Genomic DNA, 21352 nt, shown 5'->3' on the forward strand with positions numbered 1-21352 from the left:
TGCATATATCAAACTACAGACGCACATTCTGTCTGCCATCTGACTTTTTTGCAATAGCAGGAATTTATTTATCTTAAAATAGCCGAAATAGCTTTTCTAAAAAATGATGCCTCGTCAACATTACTGGATTTCTGTATGTCCAACTGTCAGCATGTGAGTAACCAGTCTGTGTTCCGCAAAATCATATTAAAAACACGTACCTTTTTTAATAAATGTGGCTTAATCAACTGAAACCTATATATTACTTTCTAAAAACAGATCTTGTTGCTAGGGAACAAAACCCTCCAAATCGTTTTGATTTTTTTGTGGAGAGAAAATGTTCGTGCCTGTTTGTCCTGAGAGACAGCTGGAAAATGACATATAGGTCAGCTGATGATAAGCAGGGGGATCAATCACCAGAGGGAGTAATTATTGAGCTGAAAACAAATGATGGAAAAGCTACAGTTGATAATAATACCATTTCCCTTGGAGGGTGGGGGAGACACTCTACTCATGACACTACAATGATGCATTACTTTGTATTGGCAGCTTTGACTAAATGGCTGCGCTGCAGGCAGAAAAGGGAAAAGTGTTTCCATTTGAAAAACCAGGTTGTTTTTTTCAGTGTCTGTGTGATTGAGCAACAGATACTGTGGCCAGCTGGGTCATATTGTAAGTGTTTGGAATCCACTAAACAACCGCAGTAACTCACAACTCAACCACAAGCCCTGAATAGTTGCAAAGTTCAACCAGCATCTCCGTGGAGAATTATTTTTAATCGACTTATTTATAATGAAGGTGGTATGATGGTTAAGGAAGAGGAGGACTGAATTCATAAATGCCTTGTGGTTGGAAAAACCCACAGTGACACATTGCATAATATTAAAAAGTCGACCAGGAGCAGAGAAAAGGCACCTCCACTCAACTGTCTTTAAACGTTGCTCACTACAACTGCTGAGTCAGCCATCTGTGAACTTTATAACACAAACTATCCGAGCTACGGAGCAGCGTGCATCCCAGCATGTGTGCTAATAAGGAATGAATCCCATTTCTAAACTGACACAGTTTTCCTTGTGTGAAATCCCATTGTAAGTTAGACATCAGGGAAAACAAAGTAGCTCGTCATGTAGCTGATACGGCAGGCTCCAAAATGTTACGGATGTATTAAGAACAAAGACAATGAAACAAGAGAGAAAAGAAAAGAAACCAGATATTTGTTTGTGGTGCAGGCAATTCAAATACTTTGACATCGCTGTGACTATAATAAGCAATATGTTACATTATGTGCCTATGCCTTGTATAACAGCCCTTATCAACAAGCTGAAAAAGTCAAATATTCAGACTGGAACTTTAACAGGAAAGGGTGGGAGCTACTTTGATTTGCATCTCCCTGCACAAGGAAAGCAGACCTCTGCTTCAGTGCTTGATATGGTGTTTAGTAGTCCATCATGCACACACACACATAAGATCCATTTTCCTAACACCTGTTTGCATAACCAGCAGAGTGTACATCAAAAGCAAAGTGTAGGAAGCACTATGGTTCATTATGTGTAGGACTGACAGTGGCTATCATCTTCTGTTACATTAAAATATAGTCAAATCCAAGTTTTGCATTTAGGCTACTGCCTGCCTTACTTATTTACGTTCATTTGGGGTTGTAAGGACATACTACTTCGCAGGAATGCTTTGACACAGAAATAGACAGGACTAAAAGGCATGCTCCAACATGACAGGCAAACATTTTTTTTCTTTGTTTTGCCTCTGGCTTCACAAAACGTAAACCTAGTCAGTGTTTGGGTGTCTTCCACCTTATGAGCTATGTCTAAGATGCATATGACTTGATATATTGTAATTAAACAGAGAACGGTGGAGTCCAATTCAAGTCATTCCACATACCCAAATTCGATGCAATCCTACATATTCACGGAGCTATGATGTAATTGTGTTTATCTAAATTAAATCGACGGAAATACCTACGGAAATTGCTCAACAAAAAAGACTCGATAGAGGTTGTTCGCTCACTATTAATGAAGTATTTCTTTCCAAATGGGAATTAGAACTGGCTCTTGGAGATGTTGTTTGTCAGCAGGCAAACCTAATCAGTATCAGAGCCCGTCGTGTTGGCGGTGATGTAGCTGTATTATTAATTTACTTCCATGGTTATGCACATTTTAAAGCGGTTTTGTGCTGTGACACTCCGACTGTAAGCTCGCTCCCTTGGCTTGACAATAAATAGTTAACATAAAACATAAAAACTAGTAATTTCGACTGCCATTTATGCCTATTTACCATTTGGGGGTTGTTATAGCTAGCTTGTTACCATTAGAAGCTAACGTTAGCTGCCTCAGCCTCCACTGTATGCAATGGAGCCTTTATAAAAGTTGTGGGCGACAGTCAAGTTTTTTCGCGAAAAACCAAACTGTGACGACACTGGTTAGCTTCTCGTTTCACAGTTGGTCAAACAGAACAGATACTAACACAAAGAACATGCGAGGTATGTTTTATTTTACCTTATGCTGTAGTAACTCATGTTTATTCACGGTTGCTAAGGAAGATCCTCGTGCGGCAGGATACTTTTTGTGGACGCGGTTGAGAAGAGCTCTGTTACTCGGTCCTTAGTTACCGAGCCGACGAAGAACGGGTGTTCCTATTGGTTGACCGATTACTTACGTGGATGATGATTGGAAGAAATTCTAGAGAAGGGTGGAGAGCTTTCTATAAATACAGTCTATGAAGAGCTATTGATTGTTTATATTTTTACCATGTAAATATGTTTAAAGCATGGTTTAAAGCTTACAATAAGAACACCTATTGTTCAGAAACTTGGATTAATAACTGGTTTTGTTAAGGATTTGCTACAGTAACCATGACAACAAGTAGACTTGGGTTTAAGACATATATACTTTATGTTACAAACGTCGATGTTATTCCTTTCTGAACTGGCCACACATATTTAATTTAGTTGTAGCCTAAGAGAGGGCTTAATAAACCAATAATTAAGTTTGCTGTTTTTTGGAATTGTACTTTTATTCTATATAGTTATGCAACGCATTTTGAAAAATAGGGTTTAAGTTGAACAGAATTACAAAGTTATTTAATAACATCCTTGGTTTATCATTATGATGTTCAAAATAAAAAAAAAGGTAAACAGTAAATGAACTGAAATAGGATCATCACCTTACACATCACAGTAGTTTATACAAATAATTATACAAGAAGCAGTCCAATGAATAATCAATGTCTTTTTTCATCATTGCCTTCTATTCTTCTTACCAAATCAGCTGTGATTAAACACATCTGAGTCCGAGAGATGGCCCCTCTCTTTTAACAACAACATCAGACCCCTCCTCTTCCTCCATGTCACCTTCAACCCATAATCCCTCTCTGGTGTGTCAGCCACTAACATTTCCGGTGGCTGATTACATGGTGGTGTACATGGCTGAGCCTGTAGCAAGTGTGGCGAGGACGAGGAGGGATGACTACTCCCTTCTTGAATTACTTTTGGAGTGTCAACATCAGGTGGTGGACTGACACTGCTGACCTCAGTGGTGCTGCACGTTTTGGAGGCCGGTGTCACATCACCATCTGCTGGAATACTGCATCTCTCTGTGACTTGAATAGATAGATTTTCAGGTGGGTGCAAACACCTACTGGAGGATGCAGCCCCATTGGAAAGTGTCTTCACATTCCTTTTTCTGAATGTGGATGTCTGTCTCTTTGGTGTGTCTGAGTGCGGTGCAGTCCTTTTGATTTGGCACGCTCCCTGTGGTTGATTTCCTGTTTTACACATATCTGGAGACTCTGAAGATTTCTTTGTGTGTGTACTCCTTTGTTGATTAGATTGGTCTCTTGACCTTGTATGAAAAGATAATGAGGGGAATTGGCACACACTCTTTTTCCTGGACAGCTGACTGGAATTGTCAAAAATGCTTGTGGCAGAGAGGCACTTTTTTCTTCTGCCTCGTTTCACTGGGAGTGCAGCTGCAACTGAACGATCAAATTCTGGTCTTACCTAAAAAGAGTAGAGGGGAATACACTTTCAGTCACATATCAAATAGTTATAATTCTCCAAAGTAACTCCCCAGAAAGGTCAGGTTTAACTGCAGACACTTCCAGTTAGAACACATTCTGTGATATGAACACTGGTGTTTAACATAAATGAACTTACCCAAGAATTTAGAGATGAACTGCTCTGTGTCTCTGTGAAAAACTCTTTGGGATTGAGTGCTGCTCGGACTTCAGGCACATTTTGGAGTCTGGCTCCACGCACAGGATGCTCCAGGAACGGCAGGGGAGGCTTCTCTGTCTTTTTGGCTTTACGGGGCATTAATAATGATCATTCCTGAACACCTAGTGGAATTAAAACATCACTTGACACATGTAATTTTCTGGTTTAAATACTATACACTAATGACATATCCAGGTCTACGGTTAAGGAGTCAACATTTAGCTGTGTACTTTTGAACGTTTTAATTCTAGCACGACATAGAACTTACCTAAATGTTATGCTTCGAGCTAGACATAGTAATTATTGCAAACAATTAACCCATGCATAAAACGTTAGGTATTCCATTGTTGTTGTCCACTAGGAACTTCTCTTGTTTTCCGTCTTCCTGTTGCTTACTATTTCCCGGTTTCCACCAACGTCGATTCTGATTGGGGGTTGGGACCATATGGTATTTTTCTCTGGATCGCTATTGGTGCACATGTATACCACGTGATCAGAGTGACGGATGTGGCACCCACAGCGCCAAAATTCAAAAACGTTGTTGAATCGACAAGGCAGCATGTAAATAAGACCAAATGAACCATTATACATATTACGGATCCTTTGATTTAACATCGATTATGTGCCAATTGTTTCAACTATTAGCAGGAGAGAGGCAACGCGGAATTGCCTGAAACATCACAGTAATATGAAGGTTTGGCTTTATCTAGTTTTGTTACAATGGTGTTATGTGCTAGCTGTTAACCTACGTGATAGCTCGCCACGTAGCTGCCTTAGCTTAGCTTACATTTAGCTGACGTTGACTGTAACAACGACAATGTTACAATGTAATGTTAGTAAAGGTTTGATGCCACAAAACAAAGATTTCCTCCATGATATGCATTGTGTATGCTGGTGCATTTATTTCTCATGACTCAAATGGATGACACATTGAACCCCGTTTAGGAAATGTGACATTTTAATATTTACAACCTCTGTATTTAAAGAAACATCGGTGCAAGAAAAATTGGGATGTTTTACCAATAATTTACAGAAAGCCTTTAATTCGGCATACCTCAGAAGACAAATAATCCATTACTTGCAACGCTTCTTGTTGCAACACATAGCTAGCTAACGTTAGCTATCTCGCTTTTATTTGCTTTAACACAGAAGCCACCTGAATGGTTATTATAATCTGCGAAACCTTTCAGATTACATTTAGTCGCTTATCTAAATCACTAGCCACATTTTTCTGATATTGATATTTAAATAAGTCAGTTATGAACCGATCCAAACGTTGGCTGTTTGCCATGGAGTCAGCGGTAAACGTTAGCAAAACACGCCAACTGCAGCTATGTAACAACTGTAGTTCTAGAAGGCATGTGTCGCCAGGGAACACAACCTTGTGATCCGGAGACAGGCTGCTAAATCTGCGCGATACTGCATCTAAAAAAGCAAAAAAGGGTCAAAGCGGAGCTGAATTTCACCTATCAGGTCTATATTATTAGAATATAATTCGACCTACCAATGCACAGTATGTGTACTGGTATTTGATATTCTTTAATTTCTTCGTGTCAATCTAAATAGTCAAGCGTACAAAGCAACGGTTTATAACCCGCCTGCTTTCATTGTTATCCAGCTAGCTTAGCATTGATTTCATACCTTCTGCCAGGTAAACTAACCTATTTCCAGTTAGCATGGTGTGATCAAAGTTGACTTTTAGGAGGTTTTGAAACAATATGGTTGTTACATCCATTTTTTGTCTTTGTGTTACAGTTGTACAGAATACCACTGAACACCTAGGAGCATTTGATGATCATGAGACGGAGCCCAAGGAGACCCCTGATCCTCAGAAGAAGAAAGTTGCCCTTTCAGCAAAATGATCCACCAGCTGCTGAATTGAAAATCCAAGATGATACATCGGGCTCCAAAGAACCTTCAACATCAGCTGCCACTCAGAGATTCCCCGATGGCATCCGCATTATGGATCACCCTTCCATGTCTGACACACAGGTGGTGGTTGTCCCCAAAACAGCAGACCTTCAAAGTGTTATCCGGGCCCTCACTGCCAAAGGAAAAGAGTGTGGAGCCCAGGGGAGGAACAAATTCATCCTTCTGAGTGAGAACAGCAGCCGGGACAATGGATCTTTTTGCCAGCCTGCTGCTGAAGGGGATGGCGTCTCTACAGTTGATCAATCAGCGAAAGCAGAAACGATGCACAGCTCCCCGGATGCTAAACATCTCACCGGAATTAAAGCATGTATGGAGACATTTTAAGTCTTTCATAGCTTGGTTATCTGTCTTTAATCCTCCCTTTCTTGAAGCAATAATGTTTTTTCCTCTTTCTTTATTAGTGAATAAGGAACTTGAGTGTGGTCCTTTAGACGACAGCCTCACCAATATTCAGTGGCTCGGCAGAATGAACACATGTGGCTTCCAACCAGATCCTGTCAAGCAGATGGCCATCAAGGAGAACCTCACCACTTTTCAGGTCAGCTGCTCCTCCTTGTCACCTCAGTGGGACTTTGACTGCTGATGTATGTCTATGTGTGACACTGATCTCAGCATGTCCCCTAAACACCATCCTTTCTGTCTCAGTGGCACACCACTTTATTGTGATATACAGTTATCTCTCTAGTATGGGGATTACATAACACTTGTGCTGCTGAGTTGAAATTATTTGATGATATAAAACTTGATAATTGCAATATTGTATTAATGAGGATTTTATTGTAACGGCTTAATTGAAGTTGTTAATCAGTTTGAATATTTGTATGGGCCAGACATTTTAAAGATGGTATATTAACTGCACGAGCTTAATGGTTTAAGTCTGTTTTAACTCTCGTATTTGATCCATTTTTTTTCAAAAATGCTTTTTGTTTTTCCAGGCATGTCCTTTTTTTTTACAGTTTTTTTTTTACATTCCTATTTCTAAGTGAATCCAGAATTAAGAGGTTTGAATGGCTAAAGATTTAGGAGTAAGCCCTGTGCAGACTTAAAAAACAACATATCAAGTTAATCTTAACATTTGTGTCTACAGTTCAAAAGATGGATCATGTATTGAAGACTCTTTTTCTTTGTTTCTTTTACAGGCGCGAAATGCACTAATTGATGCAGAGTCGGCTCAGCAGCCCATGTCAGAGCGCCCACCGTACTCCTACATGGCCATGATCCAGTTTGCCATTAACAGTGGGAAGAGCAGGAGGATGACACTGAAAGAGATTTACATGTGGATCGAAGACCACTTCCCTTACTTCAGAGAGGTGGCCAAACCAGGATGGAAGGTGATTTTTAACTGAAAAAAAGTACAATTTATATATAATAAAGCAGATAAATGTAATTAAATGTCACTTACTGTAACATGCAATCAAGATTTTTGTTTCTTCTCTATAATTACAGAACTCCATCCGCCATAACCTCTCTCTGCACGATATGTTTATTCGTGAGACGTCACCAGACGGTAAAATCTCTTTCTGGACTATCCGACCTGAGGCCAACCGATGCCTCACTCTTGATCAGGTGTACAAGGTGACCACAAAATACATGCAACACTGAAACTGAATGAATGTTTTTGCCTTAATGTTCTTCATTTTTTATTCTTTGATTTCATCATGATCAACCGCTTTTTTGGTTTTAAATCATCTTTGTTTTCTTCAATTCCACATCTTTTTCTACAGCCTGGTTGTGATCCGATGACCGCTCCTGTTACGGTGCCAATGCTTTTATTTTCCAACCAAGTAAGATGGCTTGATCATTTTTAAATCTCTAGGTCTAACAGTCTTCCTCTTTACAGTCAAGCAGCAGACAGTGGAAAAGGGACAGAAAATCTGACTTTCACTCTGAGGTCTAGGGAGATCTTTTTCTTACAGGAGGAGAGGAAATGAGCAGCAGATATACATCCATCATTTCTCCTTGAAGTGTAGGGACATGTTGTATAAGAAGTCTAACTTTAACTTGTGTCTGTTCTAGCTCGCCCAACACTGAAACAAGGGAGAGAAGCTTGTCACTTAAGTGTAGTCAAGCGTAGTACAGTGAGGCCACTGTTTGATTTAACTGTAAAATAACGCTATGTCATTTCCTTTTTCTTTACAGCAACAAAAGAGGATGCTTCCTGATGCAAGAAAAATGCCAGTTAGCTCTGGTGAGTGAAATTGGAAAAGTGAAAAAGAAAACATGGCAGATAAAGTCAGACATTTTCATTAAACCGTTGTGTTTTCTATACTCAGAGAGAAGGATGAAACCTCTTCTCCCTCGAACCGATTCCTACTTGGTTCCCATCCAGCTCCCCGTCAACTCCTCCATCTACCTGCCGCCCGCCCCGTACCCCCCCACTTGCTCGCAGCAGAAACGGTCCACTTCAAGAGGAGCCAAGAGAGTGCGGATAGCTCCTAAGGTAAAGCTCTTGTCATGCGTTGTAGATTTGTAGCGCGATTTAGAAAAACATCAGGTTGTCTGGTTGGATATTGTCAAAGAATGATGTGTGGGAATGTTTCTGGTACATTTGTCCTAGTGCAGGTTTTATGTGAAGTGGACATTTTTAAACAGCTGAAGACACATCTTTTTAGATCAGCTTTTTTTTTACAAGCGACACCCCCAGTTTATTTTTATTTATTTATTTTTTATTTAATAGATTTGATATATTTTTATTTATTTCATAGATCTCTCAGCGACACCCCCTTTTCAATTGGTCTTCAAATCTTATTTTTTCCATTATTTAAAATGGTGTAATTGTTTTATTTATTTTATGGGTATTATTATTTAATTCTCTTAAGTTTTATGTCTGCCTTTATTTTACCAAGAGGGATAACTATTTATTTCATTCTATTTTCTTTTACTTATCACACCTTTTACCTCCCTGTGTCCCTTGAACTGTTATCATGTTGTTATGCTGCATTTGTGCCAAAAGGCTTTAAACGTATAACCTGGAGTGAAAGCATATTAAGCCTATTATGTCCGACAGGTGATGCAAAGCGACGCCCCGGCAGTAGTGCTGCATCCACAGAAGAACGAAGACCTCAAGGTGAAGGAAGAGCAGGTGTGTGTGCCGATTAAATGCGAGACTCCTAAAGCCCCTCCGAAGAGACAAGCCAGCAGCTCTCGGCGCAAACAGCGGCTGGTTCACTCTCTGGACGAGGAGCCGGTCCTCCTCTGCCCCGATAACACCTTCTTGGACTCCGGCGTCGTCTCCGACGCTTCCACTTTCCAGGAGATGCTGACCACGGAGCTGGAGGAGCCTCAGGAGGAGGAGGAGCAGCAGAGCCCCGACCAAGGCTTCTCCTCCTCAAAGACCCCCGTAAAAAGCAGCAGCCACCTGACCTCCTCCACGCCCAGCAAGCCTCCCTCTCGCGCCCTACCCGAGCCCTGGAAAGTGACCCCCGTGGGCAAAGGGAGCCAGAGCGCTCTAGACTTTAGTCCCATCCGCACGCCAGGCGGTCCTGCAGTGACCCCCCGACACGAGTACACCACCTTTAGCTTCAACAGCACTCCCTTTAAAGACTGGCCTCTGTTTAGCTCCCCCAGAGAGCTGTTCACGGTCGCTCCCCCCCCCTGCAAGCACAGACTCTCCCATGGAGGGCCTCAGAAGCGACGGCTCCGGAGAGCTGCTCCATGCGGGAGGAGGCACCGCTAACCGCTCCATCACGGAGGGCCTCGTCCTGGACACGATGAATGACAGCTTGAGGGAGATCCTGGTGGACATTAGCTTCTCTGATCTGGTTGAGGAGGACCTGGGTATGGCTAATATCAGCTGGTCCGAGTTCATCCCTCAATTTAAGTAGAGTACGGGCGAAAACATTTTCGACCACATGAAAACACTAGAGGAGAAAATGGGGAAAAGAGTTCCATTTCAAAGTTCCTCTCCACTTTCTAGCATTCTCATTGGTTATTTCATTAAGGGCTTTTTTCTATAAGTGAATGTCTTCCTGTTTTCTTTTGATCCTTCCTATCATATCTGTGCATGTGAATGTATGTTGATTTGCACATTTTAATATATAATTTAGCTTTTGCGTATGTAAATGTAAAGACAATATATTGCCTGATAAGCCAGCCAGATGCGAATCGACTTGTAGATTGTGAGATTGTTAGCAATAAACCGTAGCAGAGGATTACAAGTAGCGCTAACAGCAATAGGGTTAGAACCATCTTCACCACAGAGCTGCATTCTGCATGCAGTGACTCCTCGTGTCAACACCGTGTTTTAAGGAAGTCTTATGGAGCAATATACTAAATATTTTGTATCTATCTAGCACACATTGTAATAGTTTTCAGACGCAATTGTATTTTCCTGTGAGCACAAACAGAATAGCTTTTGCAGAACCATCTTTGGAGGTCAGAATGGGAGATATTCCGCGTTCTGAAAATGTCACAGAATAATGTTTGGCTTTAATATTTCCTCCAAGTTTGTCAGAATGCGTGTTTGTATGTGAGAGGGATTGCATTGCAGTGATCTGTTAACAGTTGCTGCTGAATGGAAAGCAAGAGTGTTGTGGTTTGTAGCAAACAGATTTCGTAACATGTGACTTGTTCTGTTTTGTTGTTTATGACTGAACAATAAATCTGCTGGTGTTGGCACATCATTGTGTATTCATTATTGTTTTCGATGAAAGACGGCTTTGATTTCCCTCGACTTGCTAACAATTCAAACATTTACACTAACCAGCCTTACACTAACTACACACTACTTACCCTTCTACTGTGTATTCCATCTGTTAAACTACATAGCAATACCTCATTTATTTACACTTGAGTAAAAGGTAAAAAACATTTATACATTGTTTCTTACAGAACTTGGGCACTTAAGCAGAGATTTAGATGTTTCTGATGAATGAGAACTAAAGAAAGCCCCTCCTGAAACTGAAATAGTGTTTTACTTTTTCTCAAATTGTACAAAAAAAGTCAGATAAACCAGCCGGGTCATTTGTAGTTTTAATAGTTTTCTCAAAACAGCACATTACAGTTATTTTAGTATCAAAATGGACAGCTAAAACGGCTTCAAACCCGTAACAAAATAGTATTCTAGGACTTCTCACGGTGTTATTCAGTAGAAAGCGGTCTTCAGTATGTTCGCACTTCCTGCTGAGCCACTTCCAAAAGGATCTGCAGCTGCTTGCTCAAGTAGTCTGGGGGAAAGAAAAGAGAGTTCTGTTGAAAAGGATTTGGATTCTGGCAATACTCAAAACGTGTTGAATTCCTTCTCTTTGTTACAGTACAAAACATCACTTTTATACAAAGGGCTATATCCAAATCTTACCGTTGCTGCATTCTCTCATAAAACTTTTACAAAAGGACAAGTGTGCAGATTTAGGTGTGACCTACCGAAGAAGCGTCTCCATGAATGGGGCAGGCGGTAGCGGTAGACGGTCAGATAGTACACTGGGACCCCGGTCAGGGTGAGGGCACAGCTGATCCCTGTGTTCCAGGGGTCCGAGTACAGAGAGAGACCCACGATGAAGAAGCAGACCACGGTGAAGGTGACCGCGATGACCAGTGGCACCTTCGGGTGGAAATAAAACAGGTCAGTTTGCTTTATTGTAGAGATGTCTGCAGTTTGACACACTAACCTATTATTCTCTCATTATTATTATTAACCTTATTTTCTGCAACATTTAGCTTATTGTACTTTGTTTCTTCATGCACTATTTTATTGGTTTCGTTTTATGTGTGTATATATACTATATATATATATATATATGTATATATTTATGTTGCATTGTTGGAGGGACTTAAGATGTTCATTGTCCTATCTACACTAGCTGCTGTTTATATGACAATAAAGCCTCTGAATCTAACCTTGAAAGGTCTTGGGTGGAGGGGGAAGCGATATCGATGGATGAGCATCCCCAAGGTTGCCAAGGCGATGAAGAACCAGCGAGAAAAGGAAGCAAAGTTGATGAGCTGGTAGATCTCTCCTGTCATTAACATCACCACCACCACCATGGGGTACTGCAGACACAACACAAGTATAATGACTGATCCATACTCAGCCTGCTCAGTGATATGAAACAGACAATAGACATTATAAATATTGCAAATATGAAATGCTTTTTTAGAAAACAAGTTATTGGTTAATTAGAGATCCTCTGAAATATCACATCATTTGTGCATACAACATAAAAATACCATGTTACAAATGAAAATAAAGTATATAATATTGCATTGTATATCAAAGACATTTTCAATTACTTCTTTATTATTATTTTTGGATTTAAAACCAAACATACATTAAGTATCCATACTTGCCCGTTGAAACAGTAGTTTAACAAAAAAACAAAACTTAAAAAGCTAACTTTATCAGCTTGAGAAGACTGTGGTGGAATGTTAAATGAATAGCTGGTAAGAGTATATCTTTTAAGTACTTTACCAATAACAGCACAGCAGGCAATGGTGTGTGTCTGCGGATGTGAATCATGGAAAAGATCGGAGGCCAGTGACCCTCCCTGGCTCCCACAAACAGCATCCTGCAACACAAACAGTCAAAACAAGACTTCCAATCAGGCTGTTAACATTCCTGGCTCATTTCAATCAAAAATATGTTCCTAGATTACCTCGGTGCCCCGAAGAAACCACCGTTAAGCGCTCCAAGGCAGGATAGGGCAACAAGAAAGGGAATCACAGAGGCCATTCCCTGGAGAGCACGGTTGGCAAACGTCTGCAGACACACAGGATTGGAGCATTGTAACATACCGTTTCTATTTCTCAATGATTTTCATTTTAAATGCAAGGTAGCAGCACAGCACTGACCACAGCCACAGCTTCAGACAGCAGCAGCTCAGCAGGAGTCATCATGGTGTAATAGGCCACGTTAACAAGCACATAACAGACTGTCACCATCACCATGGAGCAGATTATTGCCAGCGGGATGTTTCTGTCAACAAGCAGTGACATATGATATTATTTATGAGTTAACAGTGCCTTAACATATAGATTAAGATGGGACAGATGTTGGAGCAAATATACCTATTTGGGTTAATGACCTCTTCTGTGACAAAGTTCAGATAAAACCTAAAGGAAAAGGGGATACACAACAATTGTTTGTATTATTACTGGTTATTATAATGACAGTAAGAACACATAAAGAGGTTTTAAGCCGTCATTCATACTGCGATAAAATATTCTTACCATCCACCGTAGGCATATAGGCCATTATAGAATGCCAGCGGCAACCTATCCAGTGTTATTGACTCAACTTCAAAACCGTTCTGGAAGTTCTCAGTTTTTCCTGGAAAGAAAAAAGAAGAACGTGAATTGATGATCATTTAACAGCTGGAGAGACATCTGTATCCTCATAAGGAAACAATTACACCCTCCCACCTTTGGCCAGTGCGATGAAACCGGGGACGATGATGAGGACCAGAGCAAACATCTTGATAAAAGTCAAGGTGACCTGAGTGCGGGAGGCCATGGTCACACTCCAGCAATTCACCGCCACCACAAACGCTACAGAGACACAAAGACAAACATATAGAAAAACAGAAGGTTATGACTATGTTTTATTACATGGCCATGTCGGGTAGTGGTGGATAGAAGACAGAGGTATAAAAGTACTTACTCAATCCCAAGATGCTGACAAGTTTGATCAGTACTGTGGGAGCATCACAGGGTGCATAGAACGGCTCCACCACATAGCGGCCAAACGCCAGGGACACATAGGAAGCCACAGAAGGCCTGGACATAAACAAATGTTGTTAAATAGTCTGATTTAATTGATAAATATGTTTTTTCTTTCTTTTGTCATTTTCTTCCCTGGTTATACAAGCTACTCACTTAATGTTACACTCAAAAGGAGGGTACAATACACAAATACCAGACGTAGTCAACGGCTAACTATGCAAACATTCAGACTGACACTCAAATTAAAGTCATTAAATGTGAATACATTTAAAATTGACAAACCTGATGAAAAAGAACTCAGCCCAGAGTCGTAAAAAGGCAGGCAGTGGCCCCAGTGTCTCCAGTAGATAAGTGTAGTGGCCCCCTGATTTTGTGAAGCTGGTACCCAGTTCAGCATAGCACAGGGCCCCTAATGAAACAGAGAGCAGCATATTAAAGGTAATTCATTTAATCAAAACCATTTGTGAGGTGTCACCAATCAGTGTTATTGTTTGAATTAGAATATGATTATTATATCATGATGTGGAATGCAATTTTTTCTAAATATATACATTTTTCGTCAGGCAGTTAGTGTAAGGGAAACTTCTGTGTAGCAGCAATGCAGTGGGAGTCACCGACTCAGGAAAGAGACACGGGAAGAGCAGGAGCTTTGATGTCAAACACTGATGGTTTATTTGGAGCTTCGGCCGGAGGATTCACATCACAAGTCACAGCAGCCACGATCTGACTGCACGGGAGAGTTGCCACGTCAATTCTGAAGAACTCTACCCCAGACCCATGTATTTAGCTAGTTCCGAGAGCATCATCAACATGCTGCATAACAAGATAGAATCATAACACCTCTATCAGCTGATGCCAACAGGCAGGAACAGGGAGAGAGAACACTGAGAGCACAGCAGCCAAGGTTACGAGGTGCGTGTGCTCAGTCAGGACAGTTTGAACTGATACACTGGGTCAAAGTTATGGGCCTTGGAAAATATTCCCCAACAGTTAATATGTAATGTATTAATTTCAGAATAATTGTTTTCATTCTTTTATTTATTTATGCAAGTATTTATTCAGGCATTTGTACCTCAATAATGTGGCAATACACCTCATTTTTTTGATTATCTATTTTTTTCAAAATGTGCAAAAGGTTTACACCATAAAGATTGAGTTGTTACAACGTCAATTATTTTAGTTGTTACTTTTAATAATTGATGGATTGAAAATGAATTGACAGACACATTAAAAACAAATTGACACTAAGATGAAACAAATAAAAAAAAGTTAAATAGCCTACCTACTAAATGCTACCATTATTGTAATAATCGTACTGCCTAGTTCTGTAGCAAAAGGAATTATACTGCAAGGATTAACAGTTTTTAAATAGCTTGTGTGTTTTTTGTTTCCTAAAACATTCCATTCCATGATGTACCAAATATACAATTAGTTAACAAATGTATAATTCTGTTCATGAAGGTAATACAAAATAGAGTTAACCATCAGCTTCTTACCAAACAAGGAGAGGACCCCACACAGCGCCCAGACCAGCAGAGAGAGCCCCACACTGCCACTATTTATCAGGACCCCCTTTGGAGCGATGAAGATCCCACTGCCCACCACCGTGCCGATGATGAAGCACACGGCGGGCAGCAGGCCGATCTCTCTCCGAAGGTGCACCACCTCCTCTTCTGTCTTCTCTTTCTTATCATCCTCTTTCTTCACTTGTGTCACGTCCATTTCTCTGTGGCTGTAGATCCCTCTCAAAGTGACCACAATTTAGTTTCCCTAATTCTGATACACCCACATTGTATATCGTCCTGCAAACTGAAGTTCTTACCTCTATTTGTTCTCCTTATTGTTGCTCAACAACAAAACAGCAGCAGAATCCTAACTGCTTCCACCAGCAACAGTCCTGTTTGGGTATCCAGCTCCTGGACACACATTGGCAGCAGTAGCAGTAGCGAGAGGCAACACTGGCCTCATGTCCCCCTCTTCCCCCAAACTACCCCACATGCTTTTCTCCCCTTATTGGCCCTAAACCCAACCGCCCAGTCTGAGCGGGGAACAAAGCCAGCACTCTTGCAAGCTTCAGTCAGTTAATCACCACAGTGTATTGTACTGCTGGTATGTGTGCTGTGCTCTTATATGTGTGTACAGCTTGATGGAGGCCTCTAGGGAAAAGGGTCAGGGTGGTGTAGAGGCAGCTGGATACTCTGCAGGGGGGCTTCTTTCAACAACAGCATTCATCTTGTCCCCTGATGGCTCTGGTTTACAAGTGGTTTGATGTTAAGATTAGAGTCTTTTCCACAGCTTTCATACACATGCGGCTTTGGCTAAATCTAAGATATGTCTGCAATATTTCTACCAAGATGAAAAAGCTCTCTATACTGAGGCCACTATTAGCTTGTTTTCCCCGTTTCCACTCGAGAGACATTACATTACATTGCATTTAGCTGACGCTTTTGTCCAAAGCGACTTACAATAAGTACATTCGACCAGGAAGACACAACCTTGAAGAAAACAGAATCATATAAGTACATCAGGTTTCATAGAGCTAAACATTTCAAGTGCTACTCAACTGGCTTTAGGTAATCCAGTCCTTTATTAGTATAAAAGTGCTTCGTTAATCGTTCTAACGCTCGAAGTGGAGTCGAAAGAGATGAGTTTTCAGTTTGCGCCGGAAGATGTGCAAGCTATCTGCCGTCCTGATGTCAATGGGGAGCTCATTCCACCATCTTGGAGCCAGGATAGCAAACCCACGTGTTTTCGCCGATGGGAACTTGGGTCCCCCTCGCAGCGAGGGCGCAACGAGTCGTTTGGCTGATGCAGAGCGTAGTGCACGCGCTGGGGTGTACGGTTTAACCATGTCCTGGATGTAGGAAGGGCCAGATCCATTCGCAGCACGGTAAGCAAGTACCAGTGTCTTGAAGTGGATTCTAGCAGTTACCGGAAGCCAGTGAAGGGAGCGGAGGAGCGGAGTGGTGTGGGAGAATTTAGGAAGGTTGAAAACCAGACGAGCCGCTGCATTCTGGATGAGCTGCAGAGGTCGGATGGCACATGCAGGTAGACCAGCCAGGAGGGAGTTGCAGTAGTCTAGGCGTGAGATGACGAGAGCCTGGACCAGAACCTGAGTCGCTTTCTGAGTCAGCTGGGGACGTATCTTCCTGATGTTGTAAAGCGTGTATCTGCAGCAGCGGGTTGTAGCAGCGATGTTTGCAGTGAAGGACAGGTTGTTATCTAGGGTCACACCCAGATTCCTTGCAGTCTGAGTCGGGGAAACAACTGAGGTGCCGATGTTGATTGTCAGGTCAAGAGTTGGACAATCTTTTCCCGGGAGGAAGAGCAGCTCAGTCTTGTCAAGGTTGAGCTTGAGGTGGTGAGCAGACATCCACTGAGAGATGTCAGCTAGACAAGCAGAGATGCGTGCGACGACCTGGGTCTCTGAGCGGGGAAAGGACAGAATTAATTGGGTGTCGTCAGCGTAGCAGTGGTAAGAAAAACCATGCGGGCTAATGACTGATCCGAGCGAGTTTGTGTACAAGGAGAAGAGGAGAGGACCAAGAACAGAGCCCTGAGGGACCCCCGTAGTTAATTGACAAGGGTCGGACTCAGACCCTCTCCAAGTCACCCTGTAGGTACGGTCTTTCAGGTATGAGGTGAGGAGGGAAAGTGCAGAGCCTGAAACTCCAAGTTTTTGGAGAGTGCGAAGGAGGATCTGATGATTCACCGTGTCGAATGCAGCAGACAGGTCCAACAGGATGATGACAGAGGAGAGGGATGCAGTTTTGGCAGTGTGCAGTTCCTCCGTGACAGCAATGAGAGCAGTTTCTGTGGAGTGACCTGCCTTGAAACCAGACTGGTGCGGATCCAGAAGGTTGTTCTGATTGAGATAACAGGAGAGTTGTTTAAAGACAGCGCGTTCAAGTGATTTAGACAGGAACGGGAGGAGAGAGACAGGCCTGTAGTTTATAACATCAGACGGGTTGAGAGTGGGTTTCTTTAGGAGAGGGTTTACTCTTGCCTCCTTGAGACTGTTTGGAAAGTGACCAGAAGTTAGAGAAGTGTTGATGAAATGGGTGAGAAACGGTAGAATATCAGGAGCGATAGTCTGAAGGAGGTTTGAAGGGATAGGGTCCAGAGGACAGGTGGTAGGGCGGGCAGAGGTAATGAGGGTAAGAACCTCACTTGGAGAGAGAGGGGAAAAAGGAGGTTAGTGTGTTGGTGGAAGGAAGGTCTGGTGACCCAGCGGTGAGTAAAGGTGAGTCAGAAAAAGAAGAGCGAATATCATTAACCTTTTTTTCAAAGTGGGTAACAAAGTCGCTTGACAGAAGTGAGGAGGGGGGAGGAGCTTTTGGAGGGTCCAAGAGGGTGGAGAAGATGGAAAATAGTTTTTTAGGATTGGAATAGGAAGATTGGATCTTATCTTGAAAGAAAGTGCTTTTTGCCTGAGAGATCGAAGCAGAGAAAGAGGAGAGGAGAGCTTGATAGGTTAGGAGGTCGTCACGGTGTTTGGATTTCCACCATTTCCGCTCTGCTGCCCTAAGGACGGTTCTATTAGCACGCAGTGCATCATTTAGCCAGGGAGCCGGAGGGGACTGACGAGCCTGCCGAGATGTCAGAGGACAGAGCGAGTCCAGAGTGGATGAGAGAGTAGAGAGGAGAGTTTCTGCAGCAGAGTTTGGAGGCAGTAGTTGGAACGAATCAGAGGAAGGGAGGGCTGAGAGCACCGACGAGGCAAAGGTAGAGGGAGAGAGGGAGCGAAGGTTACGGCGGACAAGTGTAGGATGGGAAGAGATTAGTTTGTTATGTTTGGAAAGGGATAGAGAGAATGAAATGAAGAAGTGATCGGATGTGTGGAGCGGGTTTACAGAGAGGTTAGAAGTAGCGCAGTTCCTTGAGAATATGAGATCAAGGACATTGCCAGCTTTATGAGTCGGTGGGGACGGAGAGAGTGAGAAAGCAAAGGCGGTTAACAGAGATGTTAGTTCGTCTATCTTCCCCATCTGGAGGTTGAAGTCTCCGAGAAGTACAGCGGGAGGGCCAGTTTCAGGGATGTATGAGAGGAGATGATCTAATTCCTCCAAGAAGTCCCCAAGGCGCCTGGTGGACGGTAGAGAACAACAATGGTTAACTGTATAGGATGGGTTACTGTGACGGCATGGAACTCAAAGGTGGAAGGAGTAAAGTTAGGTAGCTTGAAGAGGGAAAAGCTCCATTTGGGAGAGAGCAGGAGACCAGTGCCACCTCCTCTGCCAGTGGGTCTGGGTGTATGGGAGAAGGAATATGCAGTGGAGAGAGCTGCTGGGGTGGATGTGTTGGATGGAGTAATCCAGGTCTCAGTGAGAGCAAGGAAATCCAGAGACTGCAGGGAGGTGTAGCCAGAGATGAAATCAGCCTTAGGAACAGCTGACTGGCAGTTCCACAGGCCACCTGAAACTAGATGTTGGATCTCAGTGGAGCACGTGGGATAGACGAGAGCAGGCCGGTTATATCGATTACGAGATACACGGGGCCAGTGATAATTGCGAGAAGACACATGAACAGGAATGGAGAAAATACACATGATTATAGCATGAGGGGCTAAACAACAAAATTAAAAATTAAAAACACCAACGATACTTAGCTCAATCAAAGTAGGATTTGCCTCCTCTTTGCCTCCCTCGTGACTCCTGTAGGACTCTAATGTCTTTGTCAGTCTTACTCCTGTAGGACTCTAATGTCTTTGTCAGTCTTAGCCTGTCTGCCGCTGAAGCTGACGCTCCAGGAAGGAGCTACCCGAAATGGACGCCTGATTGCTCAGTTCTCACAGCTGAAGTTAATTAGTTAACTATCTACAGCTGATGGGCGACAATAGACTGTCCCTGCCTATGTTAATAATGCAGGCTTGAGTGCTGAGAGCTGTAAAGCAGGTTTCGCCTGAGCAGATCTGAGATTTAAAATCTCTCAAAAGCGATTTAGTCGTTTAAGCTACAGTAACAATTATACAGAGTCGAATAAATGAAACCGAGAAGTCTAATTAAACAAGAATATAACTTACAGTGGTTGCTGCGTCAATAGGTAATGTTGTCACCGGGTCCAGATGCACACTGAGTTCATCAGTTTCTAAATGCGGTATTTAAATGCTTTTTGAGCTAAAGGATGACTGAGTCACGCGGTTCTACTTCACGCAATCAATAGACTGGCCCTGCCTATGTTAATAATGCAGGCTTGAGTGCTGAGAGCTGTAAAGCAGGTTTCACCTGAGCAGATCTGAGATTTAAAATCTCTCAAAAGCGATTTAGCCGTTTAAGCTACAGTAACAATTATACAGAGTCGAATAAATGAAACCGAGAAGTCTAATTAAACAAGAATATAACTTACAGTGGTTGCTGCGTCAATAGGTAATGTTGTCACCGGGTCCAGATGCACACTGAGTTCATCAGTTTCTAAATGCGGTATTTAAATGCTTTTTGAGCTAAAGGATGACTGAGTCACGCGGTTCTACTTCACGCAATCAATAGACTGGCCCTGCCTATGTTAATAATGCAGGCTTGAGTGCTGAGAGCTGTAAAGCAGGTTTCGCCTGAGCAGATCTGAGATTTAAAATCTCTCAAAAGCGATTTAGCCGTTTAAGCTACAGTAACAATTATACAGAGTCGAATAAATGAAACCGAGAAGTCTAATTAAACAAGAATATAACTTACAGTGGTTGCTGCGTCAATAGGTAATGTTGTCACCGGGTCCAGATGCACACAGAGACCACAGCATGGATGTCAGGTTTACTTTATCAGCGATGTTGTGTTTGTTAAAATTCCTCCACACCCAGCATGCACTAAGGGGTTCCTCTGGTTACAGTTCATTAAGTGAGACCAATTGGATCAGACCAGATGTGAGATTGGAGAGGTCATTTTGATTTATTAAACAAATAAAACCAAAAGTTGTTTGAGGACTTTTTTTTATGGCACTCATGTCAGGATCATGTGATGTTTGATGTTCAAAGGCCAAGAAGCAGAGTCATGCAGAAAGGGGGATGTTTGTGGGAATGTCCTGCTGCTAAAGCCAATACACACTTAACATTCATCAAGTAACACTGAGTTTTAAACTCCAATACAGAACATTCACACCAAGCCTATACAGTTGACAACAGTTACTAATGATGCTTTTTAATATCCTGCACATTGCACCCAATAAAAGATGCATAAGATGTATACTGAGAGGTCCTCTTTATTGTAGCACTCTAGCAACACAAGGGAAGTTGTTGCATCTATATATAACATCTGTTATTGACATCTATCTCCTGCATACATCATGATGTATGTTTAAAAACTGTACTAGTTTGTTACGTTCCCTTCTAAATCTAGGGGGTACAAAGGGAAGTAACAACACACAAGGATGACCAAGCGCGACAAAAAAGGAGAGAAAACCGATCTCTGAGTAACGAACAAGTCGTTTAATGACCAAGACAGAAACACGGGCTCACCAGCCAACTTGCACAGAATACTACAGCATCGATTATAGCACGGAGCTCCGGCAAGACACAGGTCTGCACACATGCAGCCAGAGGAGGAAAAAAGGAGACCCCACTGCAGTCTT

General features: G+C 42.2%; 4 protein-coding genes across 8 annotated transcripts in view; 1 reads left to right on the plus strand and 3 right to left on the minus strand.

The window, feature by feature from the left end:
* The window catches only part of zmp:0000000711 (tubby-related protein 3), a 36285-nt gene extending 33682 nt beyond the window's left edge, over positions 1–2603 (minus strand). Inside the window, exon 1 of the mRNA XM_034226094.1 lies at positions 2490–2603. Coding sequence (XP_034081985.1) covers positions 2490–2509 — 20 coding nt within the window. The 5' untranslated portion in view covers positions 2510–2603. The remainder of the gene's footprint in view (positions 1–2489) is intronic.
* Positions 2604–3071: 468 nt separating this feature from the next.
* On the minus strand, positions 3072–4617 carry rhno1 (RAD9-HUS1-RAD1 interacting nuclear orphan 1). The gene is made up of 3 exons (XM_034226085.1): positions 4476–4617; positions 4148–4329; positions 3072–3991 (listed from the first exon to the last, which is right to left on the minus strand). Exons 2-3 carry the CDS (start codon positions 4304–4306, stop codon positions 3257–3259), a joined length of 894 nt encoding a protein of 297 aa, XP_034081976.1. The 5' UTR covers positions 4307–4329; positions 4476–4617; the 3' UTR covers positions 3072–3256.
* A 105-nt stretch (positions 4618–4722) lies between these two features.
* foxm1 (forkhead box M1) lies at positions 4723–10761 on the plus strand. Its single transcript, XM_034225818.1, is given in 10 exon segments — positions 4723–4901; positions 5963–6446; positions 6541–6677; positions 7279–7470; positions 7586–7714; positions 7864–7923; positions 8279–8327; positions 8413–8579; positions 9147–9730; positions 9732–10761. Coding segments are annotated over 9 exon segments (1998 nt in total). The 5' UTR covers positions 4723–4901; positions 5963–5998; the 3' UTR covers positions 9964–10761.
* Positions 10762–11093: 332 nt separating this feature from the next.
* si:ch73-352p4.8 (cystine/glutamate transporter) lies at positions 11094–20522 on the minus strand. Of its 5 annotated transcripts, none has more exons than XM_034225999.1 (14): positions 20464–20522; positions 15618–15711; positions 15292–15527; positions 14078–14204; positions 13734–13849; positions 13496–13621; positions 13304–13403; positions 13142–13186; positions 12926–13049; positions 12730–12833; positions 12546–12642; positions 11975–12127; positions 11501–11678; positions 11094–11304 (listed from the first exon to the last, which is right to left on the minus strand). In XM_034225999.1, the coding sequence occupies exons 3-14, from the start codon at positions 15515–15517 to the stop codon at positions 11240–11242; spliced, it is 1461 nt and encodes a 486-aa protein (XP_034081890.1). In that variant the 5' UTR covers positions 15518–15527; positions 15618–15711; positions 20464–20522; the 3' UTR covers positions 11094–11239. The 5 variants fall into 5 exon arrangements, with proteins under 5 accessions (XP_034081890.1, XP_034081891.1, XP_034081888.1 ...); XM_034226000.1 differs by having other exon boundaries at positions 15292–15537; XM_034225997.1 differs by having other exon boundaries at positions 15292–15711; positions 20464–20515.
* Between the last annotated feature and the right edge of the window lie 830 nt (positions 20523–21352).

Source organism: Gymnodraco acuticeps, unplaced genomic scaffold, assembly GCF_902827175.1.
Source record: "Gymnodraco acuticeps unplaced genomic scaffold, fGymAcu1.1, whole genome shotgun sequence".
Lineage (NCBI taxonomy): Eukaryota > Metazoa > Chordata > Actinopteri > Perciformes > Bathydraconidae > Gymnodraco > Gymnodraco acuticeps.